Genomic DNA, 23042 nt, shown 5'->3' with positions numbered 1-23042 from the left:
GTGTTGTCATCAGCTCAGCGTTCTGGGGGGAGAGCTCATTTGAGGGACCACAACCATCGCCTCACAAGGGTCACTGCGAGGACAGGAACAGGGAAGGGGACCCAGGCAAGGGCGGCGGACAGGACACAGCTTCCCCCTCCCCTCCTCTCTTCTTTTTCACCTGCCTCCCTCTCTCCCACCAACCTCCCACCATCCTGTCTTTTCTTCATTCGCCAAGTCAAGGGCGGCTCAGTGCCCACTGTGTTCCAGGCTACGTGTCTGGTCTGCTGAGAAAAAGCGAGAGCTCTCCCGAGTGAAGAGGCTTCTCCCTGGGTCCCCCAGCACCTGTCAAGGTTGGGAGGCAGGAAACACACCTGCGGGGCTGGCCCAGCCCCGCCCTCGCCTGGCTCCAGCAGCCCCCGGGGGAGTGGTGGGGTGGGGCTGGTTGCCAAGGCCTCAGGAGGTGCGGATCCGGAAGCAGGAAGTCGTCTTTGCTCCCAGGACCAGGGACTTGCCTGGCCGGGAAGCTCCAAGGCAGGTGGGGGCTCAGGGCTGGGGCTGGTGGGGGGAACGGGCTGCCCGGGCCAGGGTCAGGGTCGTTGAGACGAGAAGAGAGGCAGGGCCTGGGCTGGACTGTCGGAGGCCTGGACTCGGCAGTCCCAGAGGAGCCCAGGGTTCTGAGGCGGCCCACTGGGGGGCTGGGCAGGTGGCACCCAGGACCGTCCGGCTGAGATGGCTTTGTCAAGGGCGGGCCTGGAGCAGGAGCTGAGCGCCACAGGCCAGCAAGTGCTGGGGAAGCTGAGGAGCCACCAGCTGTTCCAGTCCCAGTGGGACACCGGGGCCTTCGTCATCTTCCTCATCTTCCTCGGTGCGTGTGGATGGGTGTCGGGCTGGGTCAGCCTCCCGGCCCAGGGTCCGAACTGGACGCAGTCTTGTCCCACCTACAGGCGTCGTGCTGCTCCTGCTGCTGCTCGTCTTCATCCACTGCTGCTGCTGCAGCTGCTGTGACCGCCACTCCTCCAGGCCTCAGAAGGTGAGCCCCCAGCACCAGGGCCCGGCTGGCACCAGGACACGGCTCTAGGGCAGAGGGGCCAGGGGGCGGAGGAGGGAAGCCACTGTCCCTTGCGTCTCTTTCAGGAACGCTCCTGGGGGGTTGATAACTTGGCCCTGGAACCTTAGCCGGAGAGCCCTGCCCCTCGTCTTTGTCTGCCGGACAGCAAGAACCATGCCTCGTTCAGCCAAAGCCGGAGTCTGGAGCGAGTTCTGAGCCTCTTGTGTGTGTGGGGGGATGGACGGACAGGGCAGCCCCCCCCTCCCCCTTCTTCTAGATGCCCCCAGGTCTCAGCCTTCAGCTGGAATGACTGTCCCCAGGAGACCTTAGGTGACCTGCTGTAGCCACTCAGTGACTGTCTGTGACCATCCCACTTGGCCCCTTGGCACCTGGGAGGCCAGGGGCTCAGTCCGCAGTCCCTGGGTACTCTGCCAGCTCCTGGCCATCACGAAGCCCTGGCCAGGTCCCCACTCAGACAGACACGAGGGCTCCAGGCAAAGTCAGATGATCTTTATTCCTCAGAGGCCCCAGCAGGGTCATGGAGTGAACACAGATAAGGGCATCACAGCTCATGGTGGGCGCCTTCTGTCCCCCTCTCCTGACACAGAGCCTAGGGCCACCACCCATGCCACGCCCTCCAGGGGCGGGGCGTGTGTGGCTCCCCTCAACGTCCTCAGCTGCCCCAGGGAGGGGAGGGAGGGAGGAGGGCCAGCCCTACCCTGAGTCCAAAGGTTCCAGCCTTCTGCGGAGGGCAGGGCTGGGACTTCGGCCACCTCACAGCCCCACCTTCCTGACCCCTCCCCCCCCATTCCAAAACAAACCGCAAGCCACTATCCCTTCGTCCCAGAGTTCAGGTCCATCCATGCAGACGTGACAGGCAGGACAGGGTGAAGAGGGAAATAAATAGCCCATGGTGCACAGCTCTGGCTCTGGCTGGCACTCTGAGGCGGTGGGGGGACAGGGGCCCCGGGCGGGGGGCCATGCCCAGGGGCCCGGGTCTTGGGCGCTCCGCTCAGAAGGGCCTGTAGCTCCAGTAGCTGGAGAACACGGAGATCTGTGGAGGGAGAAAGCGGGGCGCATGCTGGGTGGTGGGGCTGGGGGTCTGGACACCACCGCACCCTCTGTGACCCTGGCGGGATCTGAAGGTCAACTCGGGGCCATGTGTCAAGGGCCCAGCCACACCACGGCCCATTTGTCTGGCGTGTGTGGAGGGTATAACAGATCTTAAGATTAGGGGGTACTGTGGTGGTGTGACAGGAGGCCTGTCGTTTGGCTGGCCTAACCTGAGGGAGGCCCAGCCCAGGAGCCACTTGCACATCCCCCCCAACCCCATCCCTGTCCCCACCTTGTCCTTGAGCTGCTGGCAGAGCTGCAGGGAGACGGTGAAGAAGACCAGGGCGTCATTGAGCCAGGGGATCACACACTCCACCTTGTGCACGTGGCTCACCTCCAGACGCTGTGCGCCCCACTCACTGGGGGGAGGGGGGAGGGTCCTCGAGGGTGGTCCAGCCAGCCTGGACCCCATCCCCTCAGGTGCAGAGGGTTGGGGTGGCGAGGGTGCCCAGGGACCTCCCCCAGGGGCATACTTACAACATGGCCCCGGGGCTGTGGAGCACAGCGCCTCCAGCCGGGCGGAAGTTCTAGGCAAAGAGCATCACACAGGTCAGGCCCGGGGCTGAGGGGGCTGCAGGGCTGTGGGGCTGAGGGCAGGCAGGGCAGTGGGTGGCGGGGGGGTGCTCACCTTGGTGGAGTTGGGCTGCAGGGCGTGCAGCTGGTACACGGTGAGGCAGAGCTTGTTGAGGTTGATGTAGAAATTGACCAGCAGGTCTGAGGGCAGGGCGGGGGCGAACATCCGCTGCGGGAGGGCAGGCAGGTGGGATGAGGGCCAGGCAGGCCACCCCCCAACCCCCTAGGGGAAGCCCAGCCCCAGCCCAGGGGCTTCCAGACTCTTCCCAGGTGCCCCCGGTGGCTTCCTGCACCACTGGGCTGGGGAAGCACTGACCCAGACGGGGAGGCATATCAGGGGGATGCAGAATGGAAGCCAAGGACCGGACCCCACCCCAGAAAACTGTGCAGACACAGAACTGTGCCGGCAACTTGGGGCTTCCCTTGGCACCCGTGTCCCTCCCACGGGCAAGCAGGGCCCTCTGTGGGGACCAACTCTCTGGGAGCAGGCACGGGCCTTAGGCACTGACCGTGAGGCCGCTGGCAGCGATCTCAGGCAGAGTGAGGGTGGCCGGGGTGGTGAGCCGGTTTCGGGCTCTGGTCAGCTGCAGCATCACTGCGTCCATCAGCTGGGGGAAGGGGGCTGGTCATAGCTGCGGGCAGCGGGGCCTGGTCCTGATCCCAACCCCCGCCTGCCTCCCTTCCCCCAAGGCAGGAGCAACAAAGTTATGGTAGCTCCCAGCTCCTGCCCTGGGGGAGCGTCATGGTGTCAGGACCTGAACCCCTGCAGCAGGGGCCTTGCTAAAGATGCAGGTAATTTGGCTCTGGCTGGGGATGGGGGCAGGACGCCTGCACTGTTGACCACCCATCCAGAAGATTCTACTGCATGGGATCCCGGGTGTTGGTCCAGTGGGAAAATGGAAGATCCTGGAAGTCAGCCCCAGGGGCCTAGGGCTTTGCAGATTGATGTAGAAATTGGAGGAGCTTAGAAGAAGGGATCCTAATTCGGCTTGGGAGCCAGGGAAGGCTTCCTGGAGGAAGCATTGGATGGCTAAATTGAGGCCATAAGGTGGGCACTAGCCCTGTTTCCCCAGGTGAGGAAACTGAGGCTCCAAAGGGCTCAGGCCGCAGAGCCAGCCAAAGGTGGGACCACCCGGAATGCCACCCTTCCCCCTGCCATGGAGCACAGCTCTGGCTCGAACTCAGAGCCCCAGTTTTCACTGCTTCCAGCTGTTCGCCCAGCTGTTGCTGTGGGTGCTGGGGTCCCCTGGATTCTGGGAAAGGCAGAACTCCGGGGTGGAGGCATGTGGGAGGCACATTATACCCCACAGGGCGGTCACAATTCTGAGAAGGACTTTGGTCCATTTGGTTTCAAACTTTCATGTGAGGAACCAGAGGTCCAGAGAGGGCAGGTGAACCACCTGAGGACACATAGCAAGTCAGGGGCAGAGCTAAGCATGAATCCAGGGCATCTGAGCTCAGCTCGTCCCTCCACACCACGTGAATCCACTTTGTTAACTACAATGGTTTTCTACTGCTGGTTAACAGCTACTAGGGGCCACTTTACCTGCTTACTAGGAGCCACTTTACCTGCATCATCACGACCGGTAGTCACTACAGCTCATCCCCCTTTTACAGGTGGGGCTACTGAGACACAGAGTGGCTAAGTAAGTGGCTTGAGGCTGTACAGCTCATAGTAGGAGGCCTTGGATCAGAACCCAGGTCTTCTTCTGGAGCCTGGGCTGGCAGCCATTCAGCCGCGGCTGGATGGACATGTGTATACTGAGAGGGGAAGGGTCACCCACGGGTCACACCTGAGAATGTGGGGGAAGCGCTCTCCAGGGGCCTGGGCAACGGTCAGGGAACCTGGCTCTCCCACTCCTATGGGCAGCTCACCTTGAGGACCTCTGCTCCTGTCCTGAACTGGTAGTTCTCGTCCCGGTTGGCGAGAAGGTAAATGGCTTGGCTCACATGGTTTCTGGCATCTTGGATCTGAGAACAACGGCAACGGAGCGGTCAGCGGACTGGGCCTCAGTAAGAAGAGGCACCAGATTCAGGGCAGCGAGGGTCTCTGGGGCTCCAGCCCACGGGCCCCCACACGGAGCGTCTGCCTATCCTCCTAGGTGGGGCAGGGTAGGTGCCACCTGCAGGCCAGGCCCTGGCTGGGTGCTGGGCGTAGGGCAGACTGAGGCAGGCTTGGTCCTTGGCCTCATGCAGTTCCCTTTCTCAAGGAGGAGAGACAGTCACACTAGACGTACAAGATAAAAGACTGTGTGACTGTCGCAAGGAAACAAACAAGGGGATGGAGGGGGGTGAAAGGGTGGCTCCTGGGAGGTAACTTTAAGCTGACACCGTGTGATGAGAAAAGCTGGTGTGGGCAGGATAAGCACAAGCAAAGGTCCAGAGGTAGAAACACCTGGTGGCTGGTGAGAGGGAGGAGAGAGGGGACAGAAGCCAGGCCCACTCACATAGGAGCTGTGAGGGCGTTTGGACCTGGTTCCCGAGAGCCATGGGGAGGCCCTGGAGGCTCTGGGCAGGGGCTGATTTGTTCAGGGCATCCCTATGGCTCTTGCTGGGCCAGGGGCCTACACACAGGACAGGCTAGGAGACCGGGCAGTGCCCGCCCCAGCTGCACTGCTAGGAAAAACACCTTCCCAGGCTTGCTGTGGTTGAAAGTCCCCACAGGCCCAGCCTGGGAGGCCTCAGTGCCGCCAAGGGCCTGCCCCTGCCTGCCCTTGAGGCATAAGCCCTGGCCAGGGGAGGGCTGGTTACCTGCTGCAGCTTCCACTGCTTGTCCTCCCGGAAGGCGAAGTGCAGCAGCTGGTTGTTCCTGGGCATCTTCAGGTTCACGTCCTGATGGGCAAGAGCAGGATAAGCCGGGCGGAGGGACGCCCTCCTGCTTTGGGGCACTCTGAGCCCTTGAGCCAGGGGCAGAAATAGAGGGGGGGCGGTGGTCACACCCCAGTCCCTCCCTGGGGCAGAGGGTCTAACACTCTGGCCATTTGTGGGGGTGAAGAGGCCGGCCAGGAAACAGGAACTTGGGCTCAAGCGGAACCAGAAAGAAATGAAAGGGAGAAAGGGAAGGAGGCCTCGGCCGGGAGGAAGCGTGCGGTGATGGGGAAACAGGGAATATTTGTACACACCAAGGGCTGGAACGCCCACCTGCCGGGGAGAGGGACCTTCCCGGGGGGCTTGGCAACTGCCACAAGGTCAGGTGCAGCCAGGGCTCAGATGACGGCTGATTTCACCTTGATCTGGGGCCAGCCTAATCCTGCCAGTGCCCACAACGTCCCTGGGCCCAGACTCTGAGTAGAGCTGTGTGCAAAGCATGCCCCCCCACCCCCTCACTGAAGAAGCACACCAATCCCATAAGCAGGTTAAGGGGGCTGCTGTCATCTTACAAATGAGGAAACTAAGGCCCAGAGAGATCAAGGATTCTGCCCAGAGTTTCACAGCTGGTGGCAGAGCTGAGATAAGCAGGAGGCCCCCAGGCTCCCCGCCCCACTGGCTCCTGGGGCAGCATGGGAAGGGGGAGAGGGGCCAGGGGACTCACCGCCTGGCTCAGGGCATCCCCTTGCAGCGTCAGCACGCCCTTCACCTGGTCTGTGCTACAACAGGGGAGAGTCAGAGCGGCCCGCAGCTGCCCCCTCCCACCACTCAGTCCTTTCAACAGGCTGCCCCTGGCTGTCACGGGATGGTCCAGCCTGTCCCCACGCACACCCTCTGGACGTCTGGGGAGCTGAAATCAGTTTGCTGGGCAAGGCCTTGGCCATGCCTTTCGTCCTAGAGAGTATCCCAAATGACCCTCCTTCCAAGAGCCCACCCCCCACCCCGTCCCAGTTTCCACACAGTCGGGGCTCACCCACAGCTGCCCAGGATGAAGTTCTCCTGCTTCGTGGGCCCCTCCGTGCCTGAGCCCGGCAGAGTGAAGCGAAGAGAGGCCTCCTGGGGGGCAGAGGGGAGTGGGGTAAAGTTTACCCACTCAGGGCAGTGCTTCTTCCGAAAGCCCCTCCCCCACAGCCTGAGTTTCAGGTCCTACCTGAGCTGATACCTGCTCCTTCCACATTCCCTGGGTGCCTACCGTGCGCCCAACAAGGGATAAAGAACTGAGACGCCCTGCCGGCCAGGTTAAGTCGCTCAGATGGGGGGAGCCAAATCAGGGAAAGCAGTAGCCATGGTAACCTGCAATTCTGGCCTTACCAGGCACTGCCTGGACAGTTTTTGCGACTCGACTGGCTTTTTTTATCTTCACAGCAGCCCTAAGGCCGGTACTGCTATCTCCTTTTTGCAAAGGGGAGGCCCAGCCAGATCAAATGCTTGGCTGAAGTCAAAATGCTGGGTCCTTCAGAGCTGTGGTGAAAGGGCAGTTTCAAAGGAAGCTCTCCCCCTCCCGACCCTGGGGCTCAATCCAGGGCCAGGGCGCTCACACGGCTGCTTGTGGAACTGGGTAACTACCTGCTGGTGGTCCTGGCTAGACTCTAAATTCACTAAGGGCAGGGCGTACACAGTCGCGTACCCAGTCGGCGCTCGGGCGGCAGCTGCGGGAGGCGGAGGAGGGAGCCGCGCTGGGGAGGGTGGGGACAGAGACCCTCGAGGCGCGTTACCTTGAGGATGTCCTGTAGCTGCCTTAGCACGGCGTGCACCTCATCGTGCAATAACCAGCGAAACTCCTCCTCCTGCGGGGACAGGCCCGCTGTCAGTCGCCTGGGCCCACTGCCCCCCGCCCCACCTCGCCCGCGCCACTCACCAGCACCGCCCGCTCCGCCGCCGTCGCTGCCATCACGGTAGCCATCGCCGCCGCTCGCTGCCCAGCGACCGTCACCTGCCCGCGGTCTGCTTGTCGCTCGTCGCTCGGAACACCGGCGGCGCCCCAGCCCACCCCCCGCCGCCGATTGGCTGCGCGTGCTCCCGCCCCGCCCCCAGCCCCCTGCGCCGCAAGGGCCCTCAACCCGCCCGCGCCGGCTGGTCCTGGACGCCGCCGGCACCAGCGCCGAGCACTCCGGCTGCCCCGCGGCGGCCGCTGGTCCCGCCCCTTCCCGGCTCCGATAGGGCGCCCAGCTTCGCTCGCACTCACCTATTGGCCGGCGAGACGGCTTGCTCTCGCTGCTCCCGGCGATTGGCCGACAGGGAAGTCTATTCCCGCCCGGTCTCGCCACCGGCCCGCTAGTTCCGTTGGCCGGGAAGAAACCCTCGGCCCGGGCCTACACCTCTTTTCTTCACATAGCGCGGTGTCCGTATTCCGGCGCGGACCACCACCAAGATCCAGTTGTGTTATCAAGAAACGTTTTATTTTGTTTGCAGTAGCCTTTTGTTAATTGCACAAAATCATGTTTTGTTTTTGCCATTTAAACATCACACAGTCCTATTCTGAAAGACAAATGTTCATTAAAAACAAAGCAAAAAATAAAAATTCACAACCTTAATTACCTAGATTTGTCATTTAAAGGAGATTTAAAGGAAAAAAAAAGGGGTTGTGGAAGAGGGGCTTTCTTACAAGCTTTTTCACAAGTGTCACATTTTCTCCTTAAAAGGGAAGGATTTCAAAACAAAGGTGAAATAGCTTAAACAGAAATATTCATAAAAAGGAACTTTACAGAATTGTCAACAATATTAAGACAACACTAACCAGTTTCATTACAGCATCCTCCCCCACCCCCACCCCCCAGTGTCCCGCTAGGACTAGAACAGGCTTTGTGTTCAGACAGAAAATTCAAAATCCCAGTGAAATTAACAACTGTGCCAAAAACCACAGGGATCTCCCCTGCCCCCATTTTCTGAGACCCCCTAACCTGGGTTTCGATGGGCTGAAAAGGAACAAGGCTGTAAAGCAGAGGGGCCCAGACCAGCATGGCCGCCTCGTATTTATTACATATTCACTGTAAATGCTGACCCTCTAACGTGTGACTTTGGAAAACCCAACCCGTGCCGAGGGAGAAACACTGACATCCTTTCGGTGACTTCTCCTTTTTCTTATGCCACGTTCTAAGCCCCTCTGGTCCCCTATCCCAGGAGAAATGCTCGGGTCTCGAGGATGTCTTAGATCCACCTCTGAGGGTTAGTTAACTCAGGTCTGGTCAGGCCTGGTTCTCCGCTTTCCTCCCAACAGTCCCCGGGCCCCGGAAACACCGAAGACGGTGCTGCTGGCTGAAGTGAAGACAATCAGTCCCGTTTCAAGAGCTGAGCCTAAGAAATGGTCATCGTTAGTCAGGCTGGGTCTGGGCCAAAGAAGGAACAGACAGAAAGAAATACTGTTTCCATAGGAGGAAAAGGGGGAAGGGAGGAGAGCGGAGGTGAGCATGCAAGGGACCTGTGCAGGGACAGGTTGGAGAAGATGGGACTGCTGGGAGGGGACCTGGGTCAGAGTGGCTCTTTAGAACCAGGTAAAGGGGCTATGGCATAACGGAAACAGGAAGGAACCCCCCCCTCCACTCCTTAGTGGTGGCCCTCAGGACCCCTTCCCAAGGGCTGGAATGCAAATCCAAACACTACAACAGCTTGGTGTGGGGAGAGCGCCTCTACACCAGATCAAGTCTGATCCCAGCCCAGGGATCCACAGTGGCGGTGACTTCTGGGACAGGTGCTGAAGAGCAGCGAGGAGAGGAGGCTTCTCTGAGGCTCATCTAGGGGCTGGCTGTTTGCTGCTTTCCCTGGAAAGCCAGAGCCCTGTCTTTGCTTTGACTCTGCCAATCTCTCTTCAGCTCACAAAGGCATTTATGGAGAGCTGGTTGCGCACCGGTAGCTTAAACATGACAATCCTCATCAGCTGGTCACCTGAGGTTGGAGGGCCCGTGGGACTCTCTGTTTAGAGTCTGTGCTGGCTCATCTTGGCCCAGAGCCTCTCCCTCTGCGTGGGATCCAGTGGGGGACGGTGGAGAGAACCATTGCCTCTTTGCTCTGAGGGAAGCAGTAGGAAAGCTTCCAGCTCTCCCTGCTGATTCTAGTTCCTCGACTGGAAGGGGTCTGAGATAAGACAGCTTGGAAGAAGTAGAAAAAAAAAAAAAAAAAAAAAAAAAAGCCAGGCAGCAGCTTCTGGGCAGCTTCTATCCTGGGGCAAGAGCCAGTATGTGGTGTGGTGTGGTGTGTTGGGGTGTGTGTGTGTATGTGTGTGTGTGTGTGTGTGTGTGTGAGTGAACACACAGCCACCTAGTCCAGGGCCAGTGCCCAGCTCAAGAGCTTTCCCACAGGCCAATCCTGACGACACCCTCCCCTCTCCAAGACCTTCAGGAGAGGAGCGATGCTGTGTGCTGTGCTGATGGCAAGTCTCAGAGTCTGTATAAAAGGAGATGGAGACAGGTGGACTGGTCCAGAATTAAGTCCCAGGACCCCAACCCCATGTGAGGAAGAGGGGGTCAGGGGGAAGATGGGGGTGGGCTGGGGTCAAGGGCTTAGTGTATGTAGGCTCGGTACACGGCGGACATGTCGTTGTCAGACTGGTCCAGTGCCTTGGCTCTTTTGTACACCTGGAAGAGAAAGGACATGGGCTTAGTCTGACCACGGAGCTGACCTGCTGCCCAGAGGCGGTTCTAGATGCGGTTAGGTGGGTAGGTTCTGGAGTCCAGGTGGTCTGGATGGGACTCCTGGATGCCCCACTGACTGGCCTGATCTTGGACAAAGTGCCTCAGTTCCTCTGTGCCTCCACCACTGGTGCCTGATTTTGTGGAGAAGGTAAAGAGGGCTGTTGCGAGGGTTAAACGCAGCGAGGGATGTAAAGCTCTAAGAGGCAGCCTTCGGCCTCGTTAGTCATTACCATCCTGTCCCGCCCTGCTGGAGACTTGCCAGGTTACTCTCTGGGCTCAGCATGGCGGGCTCCTTCCCAATTGGCTCCCAGGCCTCTCCTGACCACCCTGTCCACAGCAGCAGCTCTACCATTTCACCCGGTCACCTCTATCCCTTTACTCTGTCCTATTCTATTCATACCTCTATTTATGCGCCTCCATCTATTAAAATGTAAGCTCCACAAGGAGAAGGGGCTGCACCCTGTGTCCCCAGAGCCTAGAATGGTGCTTGGCCTTTTAACAGCCACCCCAGAGGCACTAGGTGAAGAAGAAAGAGTGTGAGAAGAATTAAAAGGCCAGAGTTCAACGAAGGCAGAACAGCGTCTAGTCGTGCCGGAACATGCAGCTAGACACAGGTTCCTCCCACATGGCTCACTGCATTTCTTTTTGTTTTAAACACAGCCCAGGGGGTACCTTGGTGGCCTAGCAGCCAAGGATCTGTGTTATCATTGCAGTGGCCTGGTCGTTGCTTATGGCCCAGGTTTGATCCCTGGTCCAGGAACTTCCACAGGCTGCAGATGTGTGTGTGGGGGGAAAGGAGTTCCCATCTTGGCTTAGTGGTAACAAACTCGACTAGGATCCAGGAGGATGAAGATCTGATCCCTGACCTTGCTCAGTGGGTTGAGGATCTGGTGCTGCCGTGAGCTGTCGTGCAGGTTGCAGAGGTGGCTCAGATCTGCTGTGGCTGTGGCTGTGGTTGGCAGCCGTAGCTCCGATTCAAACCCCTAGCCTGGCAATTTCCATATGCCGTGGGTGCGGCCCTAAAAAGAAGAAAAAAAAAAAAAGGAAAGAAAGAAAGAAAGAAAGAAAGAAAAAAAGACCAAAACCACCCACAAACAAAGCCCAGTTGGAGCTACCATAATTACTGTCCATTACAGCTCCAGTGTAACTGGCAACTCAGAATGAAAACTGAAGAGCTTTTCAGATAAAAGAGAACTAAATCACTGACAGAAGACCTACACTCAAGAAATGCTAAATCAAGTTCTTCCAGCTGAAAGGAAAGGATACCAGAGAGAAATTCAATTCTGCAGGAAGAAATGGAAAGCACTGGAAATGGTAAATTAGAGAAATAAAAACAAATACAAAATTATTTTTTTCTCTTTTCTTTTTTTGGTCTTTTTAGGGCTGTACTCGCTGCACATGGAAATTCCCAGGCTCTGGGTTGAATTGGAGCTATAGCTGCCGGCCTACGTGGCATCCCCAACAACACCGGATCTGAGCCGCATCTGCAACCTATGATGCAGCTTCTGGCAATGCTGGATCCTTAACCCACTGAGTAAGGCCAGGGATGGACCCTGAATCCTCATGGATACCAGCTGGGTTCTTAACCCGCTGAACTATAATGGGAATTCTCTTAATTTCTTTAAAATACATATGACTACTTAAGGCAAGATATTCCAACACCAATGTGTTCAAAACAAAGGCAAATGTAGTACACAGGACATCTGTATCCTAAAGCAGGGATTCTCCACCTGGGGTCGTTTTGCCCCGGCACTCCAAGGGCATTTGGTAATGACTGGAGACACCTTCTATCAACTAAGGGGTGCAATCAGCCTCTAGCGGTAGAGGACAGGGATGCTGCTCAGCATCCTGCCATGTACTGGACAGCTCCTCCCACACGAAGTCAACAGTGCCCAGGCTGAGAAATCCTGCCTTAAAGGCCAAGGGATGGAGAGGTAACTCTATATACATTTTATATAAAGAGGTCCAATCTAGGATGTGAAGTTAAAGATGCATATAGCAATCCCTAGAGCAAAGATAAAAGAAAAATAATGCATCATTAAAAAGCCAATAGATGGGAGGTCCTGTTGTGGCACAGGGGGTTAAGACTCTGACTGCAGTGGTTTGGGTGGCTGTGGTGTAACGCAGTGGGTTAAGGATCCAGCATTGCCACAGCTGTAGCTCAAATTCAATCCTTGGTCCAGGAACTTCCACACGCCACAGGTGTGGCCACAAGAAAACAAAACAAATCAACAGATAAAGTAGAATTCCAAAAACTATTCAAATATCCCAACACAAAGGAGAAAGGAGGAACAGAGACAAAAGCCAGGGGGGATAAATGGCAATCCAAGCACACATCAACAGACTTCAGGACAAAGAAGTTAAAGGACCCGTGAACCTTCAGCTCCTGAGCTCAAACAGGGGAGAGCCTGAACCCACATGACCCAAATGTCTGTTTCTAAGCCAGTGAGTCTTGTAGGGTCAGGGCAGAGGCACGCGCGCGTGAAAACCACCTCACTGAGAAGTGGTCCCAACACAAGCCACCTTGGAACCCTTCACAAGTAACCACGGTTACAGACAAGCTCACTGACAAAAAAATTACACAGCACACGAGGAATTCCACTGCCCGGAGAGAACCTGCAGGTAAAACAGAAGGAACGAGAAACTGTGCCACAGTGAACAGTGAAATAAGTACTCTGAAACGTTCAGACCGACAAGAAAGGACAGAAAAGAATTCAGGGACAGAAGACTTGTAAATTCTGAAAAGACAGGTCTGAATGGAGCAGTGCATGTTTTCTTTGCTTCGACAGAACAAGTCACTTGAGATCTCTATTTAACTTGAATAAAAATGCATATGGCTTATACATAGAGCTTTAAAATAAATGAGTATGTCATTTATATAAAAAAAAAGCTTTTTTTGTTTTTTTTGGCTTTTGAGGGCCGCACCCACGGCATATGGAGGTTTCCAGGATAGGGGTCTAATTGGAGCTGTAGTCACCGGCCTACACCACAGCCACAGCCACGCCAGATCTGAGCCCGGTCTGCGACCTACACCACAGTTCACATCGATGCCAGATCCTTAGCCCACTGAGCGAGGCCAGGGAGCAAACCCACAACCTCATGGTTCCTAGTCGGATTCATTCCCGCTGCACCACGATACTGTGGTTTCTCTTCAGGTCGCATAAATCTTTCACCTTTTACAAAAATGGTTTTTATTGTAATTCGATGGCAAAGAGAAATATTGCTTGCTCTCTTTTTTTCTTTTTTGGTTGCACCTGCTGAATGTGGAAGTTTTCATGCCAGGGAGTGAAGCTGCGCCACACTGGTGACCTGGGTTGCTACAGTGACAACACCAGATCCTTAACCTACTGTGCCACAAGGGAACTCCAGATGCTTTTGTTTTTTTTTAAGATTATACTTCTATCAGATTGAGATAAGAAAGCTAAACTTTTTTTTTTTTTATCTTTTGTCTTTTTAGGGTCACACCCACAGCATGTGGAGGTTCCTGGGCTTGGGGTCTAACTGGAGCTATAGCTGCCAGCCTACACCACAGCCACAGCAATGCCAGATCCGAGCTGAGTCTATGACCTACACCATGGCTCACAGCAATGCCAGATCCTTAATCCACTGAGAGGCCAGGGATCAAACCCGTACCCTCATGGTTCCTAGTCGGATTCGTTTCTGCTGAGCCATGACAGGAACTCCAAGAAAGCTAAACTTCTTAAAAACTGTTTCCAAAAAGTACCTATGTAGATGCCTAATAAATATCATTCAAAACCAAACCAAACCAAAACATAACATTAATGAGGAGTTCTCATCATCACTCATTGGAAATGAATCTGACTAGGAACCATGAGGTTGCGGGTTCGATCCCTGGCCTCGCTCAGTGGGTTAAGGACCCGTTGTTGCTGTGAGCTGTAGTGTAGGTCACAGACGCGGCTCAGATCCTGCGTTGTTGCGGCTCTGGTGTAGGCTGGCAGCTATACCTCCGATCAGACCCCTAGCCTGGGAACCTCCATGTGACGCAAGTACAGCCCTAAAAACCAAAAAAAAAAAAAAAAAAAAAAAAAAAAAAGAAAGTTAACGATGAAACACTCCAATTTTGACATTGTCAGAATGAGTAAAAATGCAAGTCCTAATTACAGACTGTCTACAACAGACAAAATAAAAACACAGGTTGACAGCAAATGGATAGAAAAAGATACACCACATGCAAACACTGAGCATGAGAAGGCTATAGGAGCCATCTGAAAATCAGACAAGAGACTTCAAGACAGAGGTCTTTTTTTTTTTTTTTTTTTTTTTTTTTTGGTGGCTGCACCTGCGGCTTATGGAAGTTTCTGGGCCAAGGACTGAATCTGAGTCACAGCTGTTAACAATGCTGGTTCCTTTAAGCCACTGCACCAGGCTGGGGATCAAACCTGTGTCTTCGCAGTGACCTGAGGTGCTGCAGTCAGATGCTTAACCCACTGTGCCATAGCAGGAACTCCAAGATGGACCCTTCTTACTAACAAAACAGCAGATTCATCAGGAAGATATGACAATCACGAACAGCTAAAACCCAGTAACAGATAGTTCCAACAATGACATTAAGCAGAATGGACAGAATTCTAGGGAGAAAGAGAGAATCCCACAATCGCAGTTGAAGGTTTTTAACATCCCTGTCTCAGCAATTCCAGGAATCAGGAGTTGTTGTGTGGCTCAGCAGGCGAGGAACCCAACAAAGTCTCCTTGAGGATGTGGGTTCAATCCCTGGCCTTGCTCAGTGGGTTAAGGATCTGGCGTTGCCAAAAGCCGAGGCGCAGGCCACAGATGCAGCTGGGATAAGACGTTCCTGTGGCTGTGGCACGGGCCTCAGCCGTAGCTCTGGTTCAAACCTGGGAACTTCCATATGCCACAGGTGTGGCCATTAAAAAAAAAAAGAAAGAAAAAAGAAAAAAAGAGAATTGGAGAAAAAGGTCAATGAAGATGCTCTGAGAAAACACTACCAACCACTTCGACTGACTTGATATGCACAGAACACAGCACCCAACTGCAGGTCAAAGAAGAACTCACAGGGACGTGAGCTTGGCTCAGAGGGCAATGTCCAACTTTGTAAGAGGCAGGCCTAAAGTCAATGACCTAAGATTCCACCTTGAGAAGTCAAGACACAGAGCCAAGCCAAGCCAAAGGAGGCAGAAGGAGGAAGGCAGGGAAACAAAGGCAGCTGCTGAGACTTGCACCCCGGGCTCCAGCAGTTACCTCATTGGCTGCAGCTGCCATAGGAGTCGGATGGTTGACGGCATCACCCAGGGCAATGGCTAAGCGGAGATCCTTCTGGATGTATTTCAGGTAGAAATCAGGCTTAAAGTTTCCTTGCAGGATATCTGAGGAGGGAAAATCGTCAGAAGAATGAAAGGCTCCTGAATAAGATAGCACCTGCAGTACTGTGAGGCTCAACGCCCAGCATTTGTTTCTATTCCCTCAGGCACCCAAGAGACAAGTTCCCAACCTCTGACCAGGGGCCTGGACTGACTGGACAGGCTGACCTTTCACACACACACAACGAGCCCCTAGGGAAGATACAATGCCAAGACACAGGACACAGCCAACTTACTTTGGCACTTCTGGTCCAGGAAGATGCTGGCCAACTGTCCCTGATTGAGGATGTCTAAAAGTGTCTGCTGGGACTGGCCGGTCACTTGGGCCAGGGTGAGCCCTTCAGCGATGGTGGCCATGAAGCTGCCCTGGACCATGTTCACAATGAGCATCATCTTGGCTGCGTTGCCGACCTCACCTGCTCAGGGCCAAGAAACACGGTCACGCCTCAGGAAGCCCTGAGGAGGGACTTTCTGCCCCCCGCACCCCTGCTTGGACCCACCTCTACACCAGGGGAGGCCCCATTCACCTGCCCCCGACAGAACTGGCTCTGACCCTTCTGGCTCTTCCTCCTTCCAGGCACTGACCGTGCAAGTCAAAGGAAACCTTCCCACGGGGGCCCCAGGCAGATGGGCCGTGCGGGACTGACGCTGTCATCAGTGCGGTCTAGAGGGGATGTGGCCCACCCAGCCTCCAGGCCTGACACGGCCCGACGGGTGGGCAGGCATGTTACCTAGAAAGAAGGAGGTCTTCCCCATTGCCTGGAAGCAGCTGCTGCAGTCCTCATACAAGCCCCTGTCTCCGGCCGCTAAGATCACCAACATCCCATCATTAGAAAGCTGCTGATTCCCTGAGACCGGGGCTTCCAGAAAGCGGCCCCCCCTGGACACAATCACCTGGAAAGGAAAGTCACAGCTTCTGGAAGCCCTGCCTCTCACAAAGGTCTTGGGCAGGGAGCAAGGAACATACTGGGGCGGGAGCACTTGGCCCTCCGAGTCGAGGCCCCAAAGCTGCCACCTGTATCGAGGTGCTGGACAAATGCTGTGGGAGAGCCAGCAGGCGGTCCTCCGACAGTCGTCAGAATCACACGCGGTAAACAGAGAGAAGCTGGGGTGTCCTCATAGGCTCTCATTTACTCAGAATCTCTTTTTCTCTTTTCCGTCTTTTTTTTTTTAACTCAGAATTTCTTACAAAGACGAGACTATAACCAACATGATCACGCCCATGGCTTGGCCAACCACTCCTCCTACACACACCGCCCTTCCTCAGTTTCAGTGGCACTTAGGACACACATAGGCTGCCTGGCATCACCCCGTCACATGGGCCCAGCAGCTCGGGGAGGTGGGGCCCTGCTAGAACCGACTGCAGAAAGCTGCTTAAGCCAGATAGGCCCTGCTGGCAGCCTGGACTGCTTCTGACTGTGAGGCTGGCAGCTACAGGACCTGATGCCTGTCCCAGCCAGGAAGCAACTCTCCTCTCACAGCCACTCAGACCAGCTAGAGCTCTGAGGGTGAAGCCAGGCTAGTGGCAAGGCTACTGGCCTCTCCTCTTCTCTGCCGCTTTGGCTCTGCAGTAATCAAGCTGCCCACACTTGGGGGTGTGGCCAGCCTGGGTCTTGGGCTCCAAGTGAAAGGATGCCGGAGGGCCAACCTGAATGAGGCCGCTACCTGGGCCAACTCGGTGACCGTGTCAGCGTCCACTGTTGACATGTCCACGTAGCACTTCCCAGGGCGGATCCCTTGCAGCACACCACTGGGGCCCAGCACCAGCTGTGGGGACACAAGGGAGAAGCAATAGCCCAGGCTCCCAGCCAAGATACCCAGGAGCCCCTGAGACCTAAGGTCAGTGCCCTGTTGGTTTTGTGGCTCATTTCCCAAACAGAAGCTAAATATTAAGGCTGAAAAGGGAAGAGCATGTAAGAAAGGGAGGGAAAGAGGAGAATTTAAGGTACATTCCCACTTATCTTCAAGAAGAATATATCTTTCTTTTTATTAAAAACTTCCCATTTAAAAGATGGAACCTCAGTTATTTTTATTTTTTTATTTTTGGCTTCTTTGGATTTTCGTGGATTAGTTTGGCCACAAGTTCAGCAAGATGACTTCTGCACTTGAACTTTGAAAGCATACAAATACAGCGATAGCTAAACATAGGAACTTGGCACATGGACCGAAGGCAGTCGACCCCACAGCCTCCAGCTCAACAAGAACACCCGGGCCTATGAGGAACCATTTCAGTTGAGACAGCAGGGATCCTAGTCGGTTTGTTCTTTGTTCTGAATTAAAGGAAGTCTGTTTTCACTTCATGCAAACACCCTTCAGAATGTGAGACGTTCCCCAAATAGGAACTTCAGCCCCCACACATGCAGACACTCACTCATGTGCGCAGGGGAGAAGGGGAGGAGCCCAGCCAGCTTTCCTGGCCACGACCTGAGCCGAGGAGGGGAGGGAGGGGGTCCTTACGTCCTTCGCTGCCTTCGGATCCGACACACAGGCAAAGGTGATGTCACAAGTTGAAACGACTTCAGCGGGGGTTCTTCCTAGGCGGGCCCCCTCCTGGATGAACAAATCACACTGCAAAAGTCACAGATCCTAATGTGAGCTGCAGGCAGTGCACAACACACACACCAGCCAGGCAAGAGACGCAGAGTCCAGACCCCCTGGTTGGCCTCCCAAGGCAGGAACTGAGGCTGGGAGCTGGGGACACCAGCAGGCAGTCCGCTGCTCAAGGGAGGCAGACCAGGGCCCCTTAGAGGCAGTTTGGTGTTTTTGCACAATCGGGGCCTCGGATGGTACTTGATGTTCTACTTCAGAGCAAGCACAAAACGAGTGTCTGCTGCAGGTTTCCCGAATGGAGACCAGGACGTGAACAGTACTTGTCTACAGCTCTCTGGGGGTCAGGGCTGTGGCAAAGCCTGCCCAGTGCCCTGTGAGCACTCAACTGCTTCTGGAGGGGGCGGGGCGGTTGTAAGCACTAACTTTTCTGAAAATTAAAATCCCCCAGAACATCTCAAAACAAAACATATTGTGGTACATTTCTTTTTTCTAAAACCATTTAAAAATGTATTTAGAATAATGTGGACCTATTATTTTGTATCCAATTTAAAGTATTTTATATGACTTACATTTAGCAGTACTGTAGCTTTTCATAATTATTGTTTATAATAGATGGCTGCAAAATGTTTCGAGAGATATACCTGGATTTATCTAAGGGCTCCCCTGCACTTCAATATCTGTCTCGATTTTAATTATAATTATCCCTAACAATACATTTCTCCTCTGCGTTTTTTTTTTTTTTTTCCCTCCTCCATGTTTTGAGTGTTAGGTCTCTGTAAGCAGAATAATACAGGCTCCAAAAATGGTTTTAAAAAATACAGACAGGAGTTCCCGTCGTGGCTCAGTGGTTAACGAATCCGACCAAGAACCATGAGGTTGTGGGTTTGATCCCTGGCCTCACTCAGTGGGTTAAGGATCTGGTGTTGCCGTGAGCTGTGGTGTAGGTCGAAGATGCGGCTCAGATAAATAGATAGATATGTGTGTGTATATACATACACACACACAAATGGGAGTTTCCTGGTGGCCTAGTGGTTAAGGATCCAGCATTGTCACTGCTGGGGCTCAGGCTCGATTCCTGGCCCAAGAACTTTTGTATTCGAATGCATGCCACCACCTGCAGGCTGCCCCCGCCCCCCGCTAGACCGCCCCCCAAAAAACAAACAGTACAAATGGCTTTCCAATGGAACTGTGTCAATTTATAATAATCAAATCTCCCATACTGAGTACATCATTTAAAAACAGCAAATACCCATAAATACATTAAAATTTTGTACTACTTGATTTAACCAGCCAAAAATAGCAACTTTTTGCTTAATATATTTTGATTACCCCTGTTTACTGAACCTCTTTAATACCTTTTATTGTTTACTTTTTGTGACTTTTTTTTTTTTTTTTTTTTTAAAGGGCTGCACCTGTAGCATATGGAAGTTCCCAGGCTAGGGGTCAAATCAGAGATGCAGCTGCAGCTTGGACCTGTGGCTGTGGAGTAGGTTGGCACATGCCAGTCTACACCACAGTCACAGCAATGCCAGATCTAAGCAGCATCTGTGACCTATGCCCATAGTTCACAGCAACGCTGGATCCTTAACCCACCAAGTGAGGCCAGGGATGGAACCTGCAATCTCATGGATACTAGTTGGGTTCTTTTTTTTTTTTTGTCGGGTTCTTAACCTACTGAGCCACCAACAGGAAGTCCTCTTTTTTGTGAGCTATTTTTAAATCTTAGAATGATTAAACTATTTGTTTAACAAGAAATTACACTCCTGAATTAATACCTGATGGAAATAAAAACACTAATTCAAAGATATATGTACCCTAAATGTTCCCAGCAGCATTATTTACAGTAGCCAAAATACAGAAGCAACCCAAGTGTCCATCAACAGATGAATGGATAAAGACATGGTACACACACACACACACACACACACACACACACACTGCAGCATTACTCGACCATCAAAAAGAATGAAATTGTCATTTGCAACAATGTGGATGAACCTAGAGTGTATTATGCTTCGTGAAATAAGTTAGAGAAAGACAAATACTTAATGTGGAACCTAAAAAATAAAACACGTGAATGAATATAATAAAATAAACTCACAGATAGAAACACACTAGTGGTTACCAGTGATGAGAGGGAAGTGGGGAGGGATAAGACAGGGTAAGGGATTAAAAAATTCAAACTACTATGTGTAAAATAAATAAGCTACAAAGATATACTGTACAACACAGGAAAAGATAGCCACAATTTTACAATAACGTTTTTTTTTTTTTTTGGGCTGCATTAGTGGCGAACGGAAGTTCCCAGGCTATGGGTCAAATCAGAGCTACAGCTGCCGGCCTACACCACAGCCACGGCAATGCAGGATCCGAGCCACATCTGTGACCTACACCACTGCTCATGGCAACACTGGATCTCTGACCAACTGATCGAGACCAGGGATTAAAACCCACAACCTCATGGTTACCAGTTGGATTTGCATCCTCTCTGCCATGACAGAAACTCCTACAATGACTTTTAAGTGGCGCATGATCTATAAAAATACTGAAATACTGAATCACTCTGCTGTACACTTGAAATAATAACTTATAATGTACTATTATAAATCAACTATACTTCAATAAAAACAAAACCCAAAAAAGCACACCCAAAAACTGAGGAAAAATACATAAAAATTGTTAGGGTAAGGGATTTCAAGAAATACTTTAAAAACACAAAATTTTTAAATTCCAAAAAATAAAAAATAAACTAGCTGGCATTCCTTTCAATTTTGTTTTTTTACTTTTTAATTATAGGAAGCATTATAAAAATTATTCATCTTTTTTAGTGATTTTTATTGTTTATATGTTAATACTTGATTTTGTTTTCATCTGGTTTTTCCTTTTGGAGAAAAGAGGGTAAGCAGCAGAGCTACCTGATTCCCAAACCTCAAGTCCATATTCGCTTTACTCTAATGTCTTCCTGTGATTAATCTAGACAGAATGGTCACGTTTTATTTAACACTTAGGCTTTCCAATCAAGAAAACAGCATGACCAGGGGTATTTTTTTTTTTTTTTTTTTTTTTGCTTTTTAGGGCCGCAATCACGGCATATAGAAGTTCCCAGGCTAGGGGTCAAATCGAAGCTACCGCTTCCGGCCACAGCCACAGCCATGTGGGATCAAAGCTGTGTCAGCGACTTACAGCGCAGCTCATGATGAGACCATGTCTCTGACCCACTGATGGAGGCCAGGGATTGAATCCGCATCCTCATGGATACTAGTCGGATTCGTTCCCACTGGGCCACGACGGGAACTCCTGATCAACTTCTATCAAAAAGGTAACTTCTATCAAACTTCTATTAAAAGGTAACACACTTTATAATGCAAACCCTTGGATTCTTGTGATATTCTGCAACTAGGCATGTCCAGAGTTCCTGGTTATGCTGGACTTTTGAGTCACAACACATCCTGCTGATAGGGCCTCTAAGACCTCACTCTTGGCCTAGGTCCCACACCGCTGACCCAATGCCCGGCACTCGAGCCCACATCTCTTTGCACGGCCGTCAAGGTCCTTTCTCCCAGGGTCCCTCAACTCTCCAAGCACTTCCTTATCACTCTTGAAAATGACCGTTTCAGCAAAGTGAATTTCTTACTCTGCCTAGAACATTTTAATTCAAATCATCCTTCATTTTGGCTCTCAACTCGCTGCATGTATGGGACGCTCACCTCATCATTTCACAAACACATGCTCAGCCTCCTTGTTCAAGTGGTTGGTCGCTTCTTGGTCTCTTTCTTTGTTCCTGGCAAGCACAGTGCTTTAATTTTCTAGTACTCAGACTACAGTTCTCCATTTTTTCCTGGATGAGAATTTGATGGGAGTCATGGCCTCTCTCCTTTACTTGGAATTCCATTTCAGGGCAGGCACGGACCCCTTGGAGCTGTGGGCCACCTTAAATTAAGAACTCCTAAGGGGTTCCTGTTGTAGCTCAGCGGGTTAAGAACCCAACTAGTATTCATGAGGATGAAGGTTCTGGTCCCTGGCCTCGCTCAGCGGGTTAAGGATCCAGCACTGTGATCAGCTATGGTGTATGTCACCCGTGCGGCTTGGATCCTGGACGGCTGTGGCTGTGGCTGTGGCGTAGGCCTGGGCCTGCAGCTCCGATTCAACCCCTGGCCTAGGAACTTCCACATGCCACAGGCGTCTTGACTGTTCCATGCAGTAGCCACCATCCACAGAGGCCTGCTTAAGTGAAATAACTTTAAAATTCAATTCTTCAATCTACCGAGTCAAGCGTTCTCTACCTGCCTGAGAGCTTGGGCTTCCCCCCCACTGCCTGCATAACTCGGAGCAGAGACAGCAGGGAGGATCCCATCCCGAGCTAACCCAACTCCAAGAGTCAAGGCTCCATCCCTCCTGCCCGCCGAGCACCGCTGTGAATGCTTACTTTCTCTGCGGTCCTGTTCCAGACAGTCACTGTGTGACCCATTTTCAACAAGTTGGAGACGATGCCACTTCCCATGAGGCCAAGACCCAAAAATCCTATCCTGAAAGAGAGAGAGAGACCAATCAGTTCAAAGTCGGCGGGGGGACAGCAAATGAATGAATGAATGAAAGCCACACAGTCTCGGCCCCCTCAGAAACCTGGGGGCTGAAGCCTCACCTCAGACCACTAGGGAACACTGCTCTTGGGTGCCTGGCATGACCGCAGAGCCAGTGGTAGTACAGGCAGAGTGCACCTTTTCTTGTCACGCCTCTGTTCAAGAAGGCATTTCTAAACCCTCTACGCCACCGGAAGGTGCATGACTCATGGTTTATGAGTTTTCTAAACCATTTCCTTGTTGCTTTGACAGAGGGTCTGAGCTTACAATGCGAGAAAGCAGACATTTATCACGGCTCTTCCAATAGTTCCTGATCAGCCACCTTGAGTCCTAGGCCTTCAGATACCAATTTAAAGCACAT

The 23042-nt window shown here is 52.9% G+C and overlaps 3 protein-coding genes across 30 annotated transcripts in view; 1 reads left to right on the top strand and 2 right to left on the bottom strand.

Annotated features, from left to right (window-relative positions):
- Positions 1-478: 478 nt before the first annotated feature.
- Positions 479-1950, top strand: SMIM22 (small integral membrane protein 22). 2 transcript variants are annotated; one of them, XM_021086669.2, is made up of 3 exons: positions 479-847; positions 927-1012; positions 1117-1950. In XM_021086669.2, the coding sequence occupies exons 1-3, from the start codon at positions 712-714 to the stop codon at positions 1156-1158; spliced, it is 264 nt and encodes an 87-aa protein (XP_020942328.1). In that variant the 5' UTR covers positions 479-711; the 3' UTR covers positions 1159-1950. The 2 variants fall into 2 exon arrangements, with proteins under 2 accessions (XP_020942328.1, XP_084873895.1); XM_085017769.1 differs by having other exon boundaries at positions 927-1222.
- On the bottom strand, positions 1520-7537 carry ROGDI (rogdi atypical leucine zipper). Of its 11 annotated transcripts, none has more exons than XM_085017765.1 (11): positions 7443-7537; positions 6735-7371; positions 6558-6640; positions 6249-6303; positions 5468-5548; positions 4592-4687; positions 3226-3324; positions 2772-2885; positions 2621-2670; positions 2376-2502; positions 1520-2084 (listed from the first exon to the last, which is right to left on the bottom strand). In XM_085017765.1, exons 2-11 carry the CDS (start codon positions 6759-6761, stop codon positions 2043-2045), a joined length of 774 nt encoding a protein of 257 aa, XP_084873891.1. In that variant the 5' UTR covers positions 6762-7371; positions 7443-7537; the 3' UTR covers positions 1520-2042. The 11 variants fall into 11 exon arrangements, 10 of the variants coding, with proteins under 10 accessions (XP_084873891.1, XP_084873893.1, XP_020942327.1 ...); XM_085017767.1 differs by having other exon boundaries at positions 6249-6298; XM_021086668.2 differs by having other exon boundaries at positions 6249-6298; positions 6562-6640.
- Positions 7538-7964: 427 nt separating this feature from the next.
- Positions 7965-23042, bottom strand: part of GLYR1 (glyoxylate reductase 1 homolog) — a 38122-nt gene continuing 23044 nt past the window's right edge. For 7 of the 17 annotated variants that reach the window (XM_085017714.1, XM_085017718.1, XM_085017720.1 and 4 more), the window contains 7 exons: positions 22528-22627; positions 18009-18119; positions 17217-17318; positions 16283-16445; positions 15788-15967; positions 15433-15557; positions 7965-10155 (listed from right to left, as the gene is read on the bottom strand). In XM_085017714.1, the coding sequence (XP_084873840.1) occupies positions 10081-10155; positions 15433-15557; positions 15788-15967; positions 16283-16445; positions 17217-17318; positions 18009-18119; positions 22528-22627 (856 nt within the window). In that variant the 3' untranslated portion in view covers positions 7965-10080. Of the gene's footprint in view, positions 10156-15432; positions 15558-15787; positions 15968-16078; positions 16446-17216; positions 17319-18008; positions 18120-22527; positions 22628-23042 lie in introns of all 17 variants that reach the window. The other 10 variants (XM_085017715.1, XM_013995678.3, XM_085017717.1 and 7 more) reach the window with 3 other exon arrangements.

Source organism: Sus scrofa, chromosome 3 (genome assembly GCF_054392235.1).
Source record: "Sus scrofa isolate SSC_HxYL_T2T_F1_AM1 chromosome 3, Sscrofa_HxYL_maternal_Yorkshire_Landrace_v2.0, whole genome shotgun sequence".
NCBI classification, from domain to species: domain Eukaryota; kingdom Metazoa; phylum Chordata; class Mammalia; order Artiodactyla; family Suidae; genus Sus; species Sus scrofa.
This window is presented reverse-complemented; position numbering and strand designations above follow the sequence as displayed.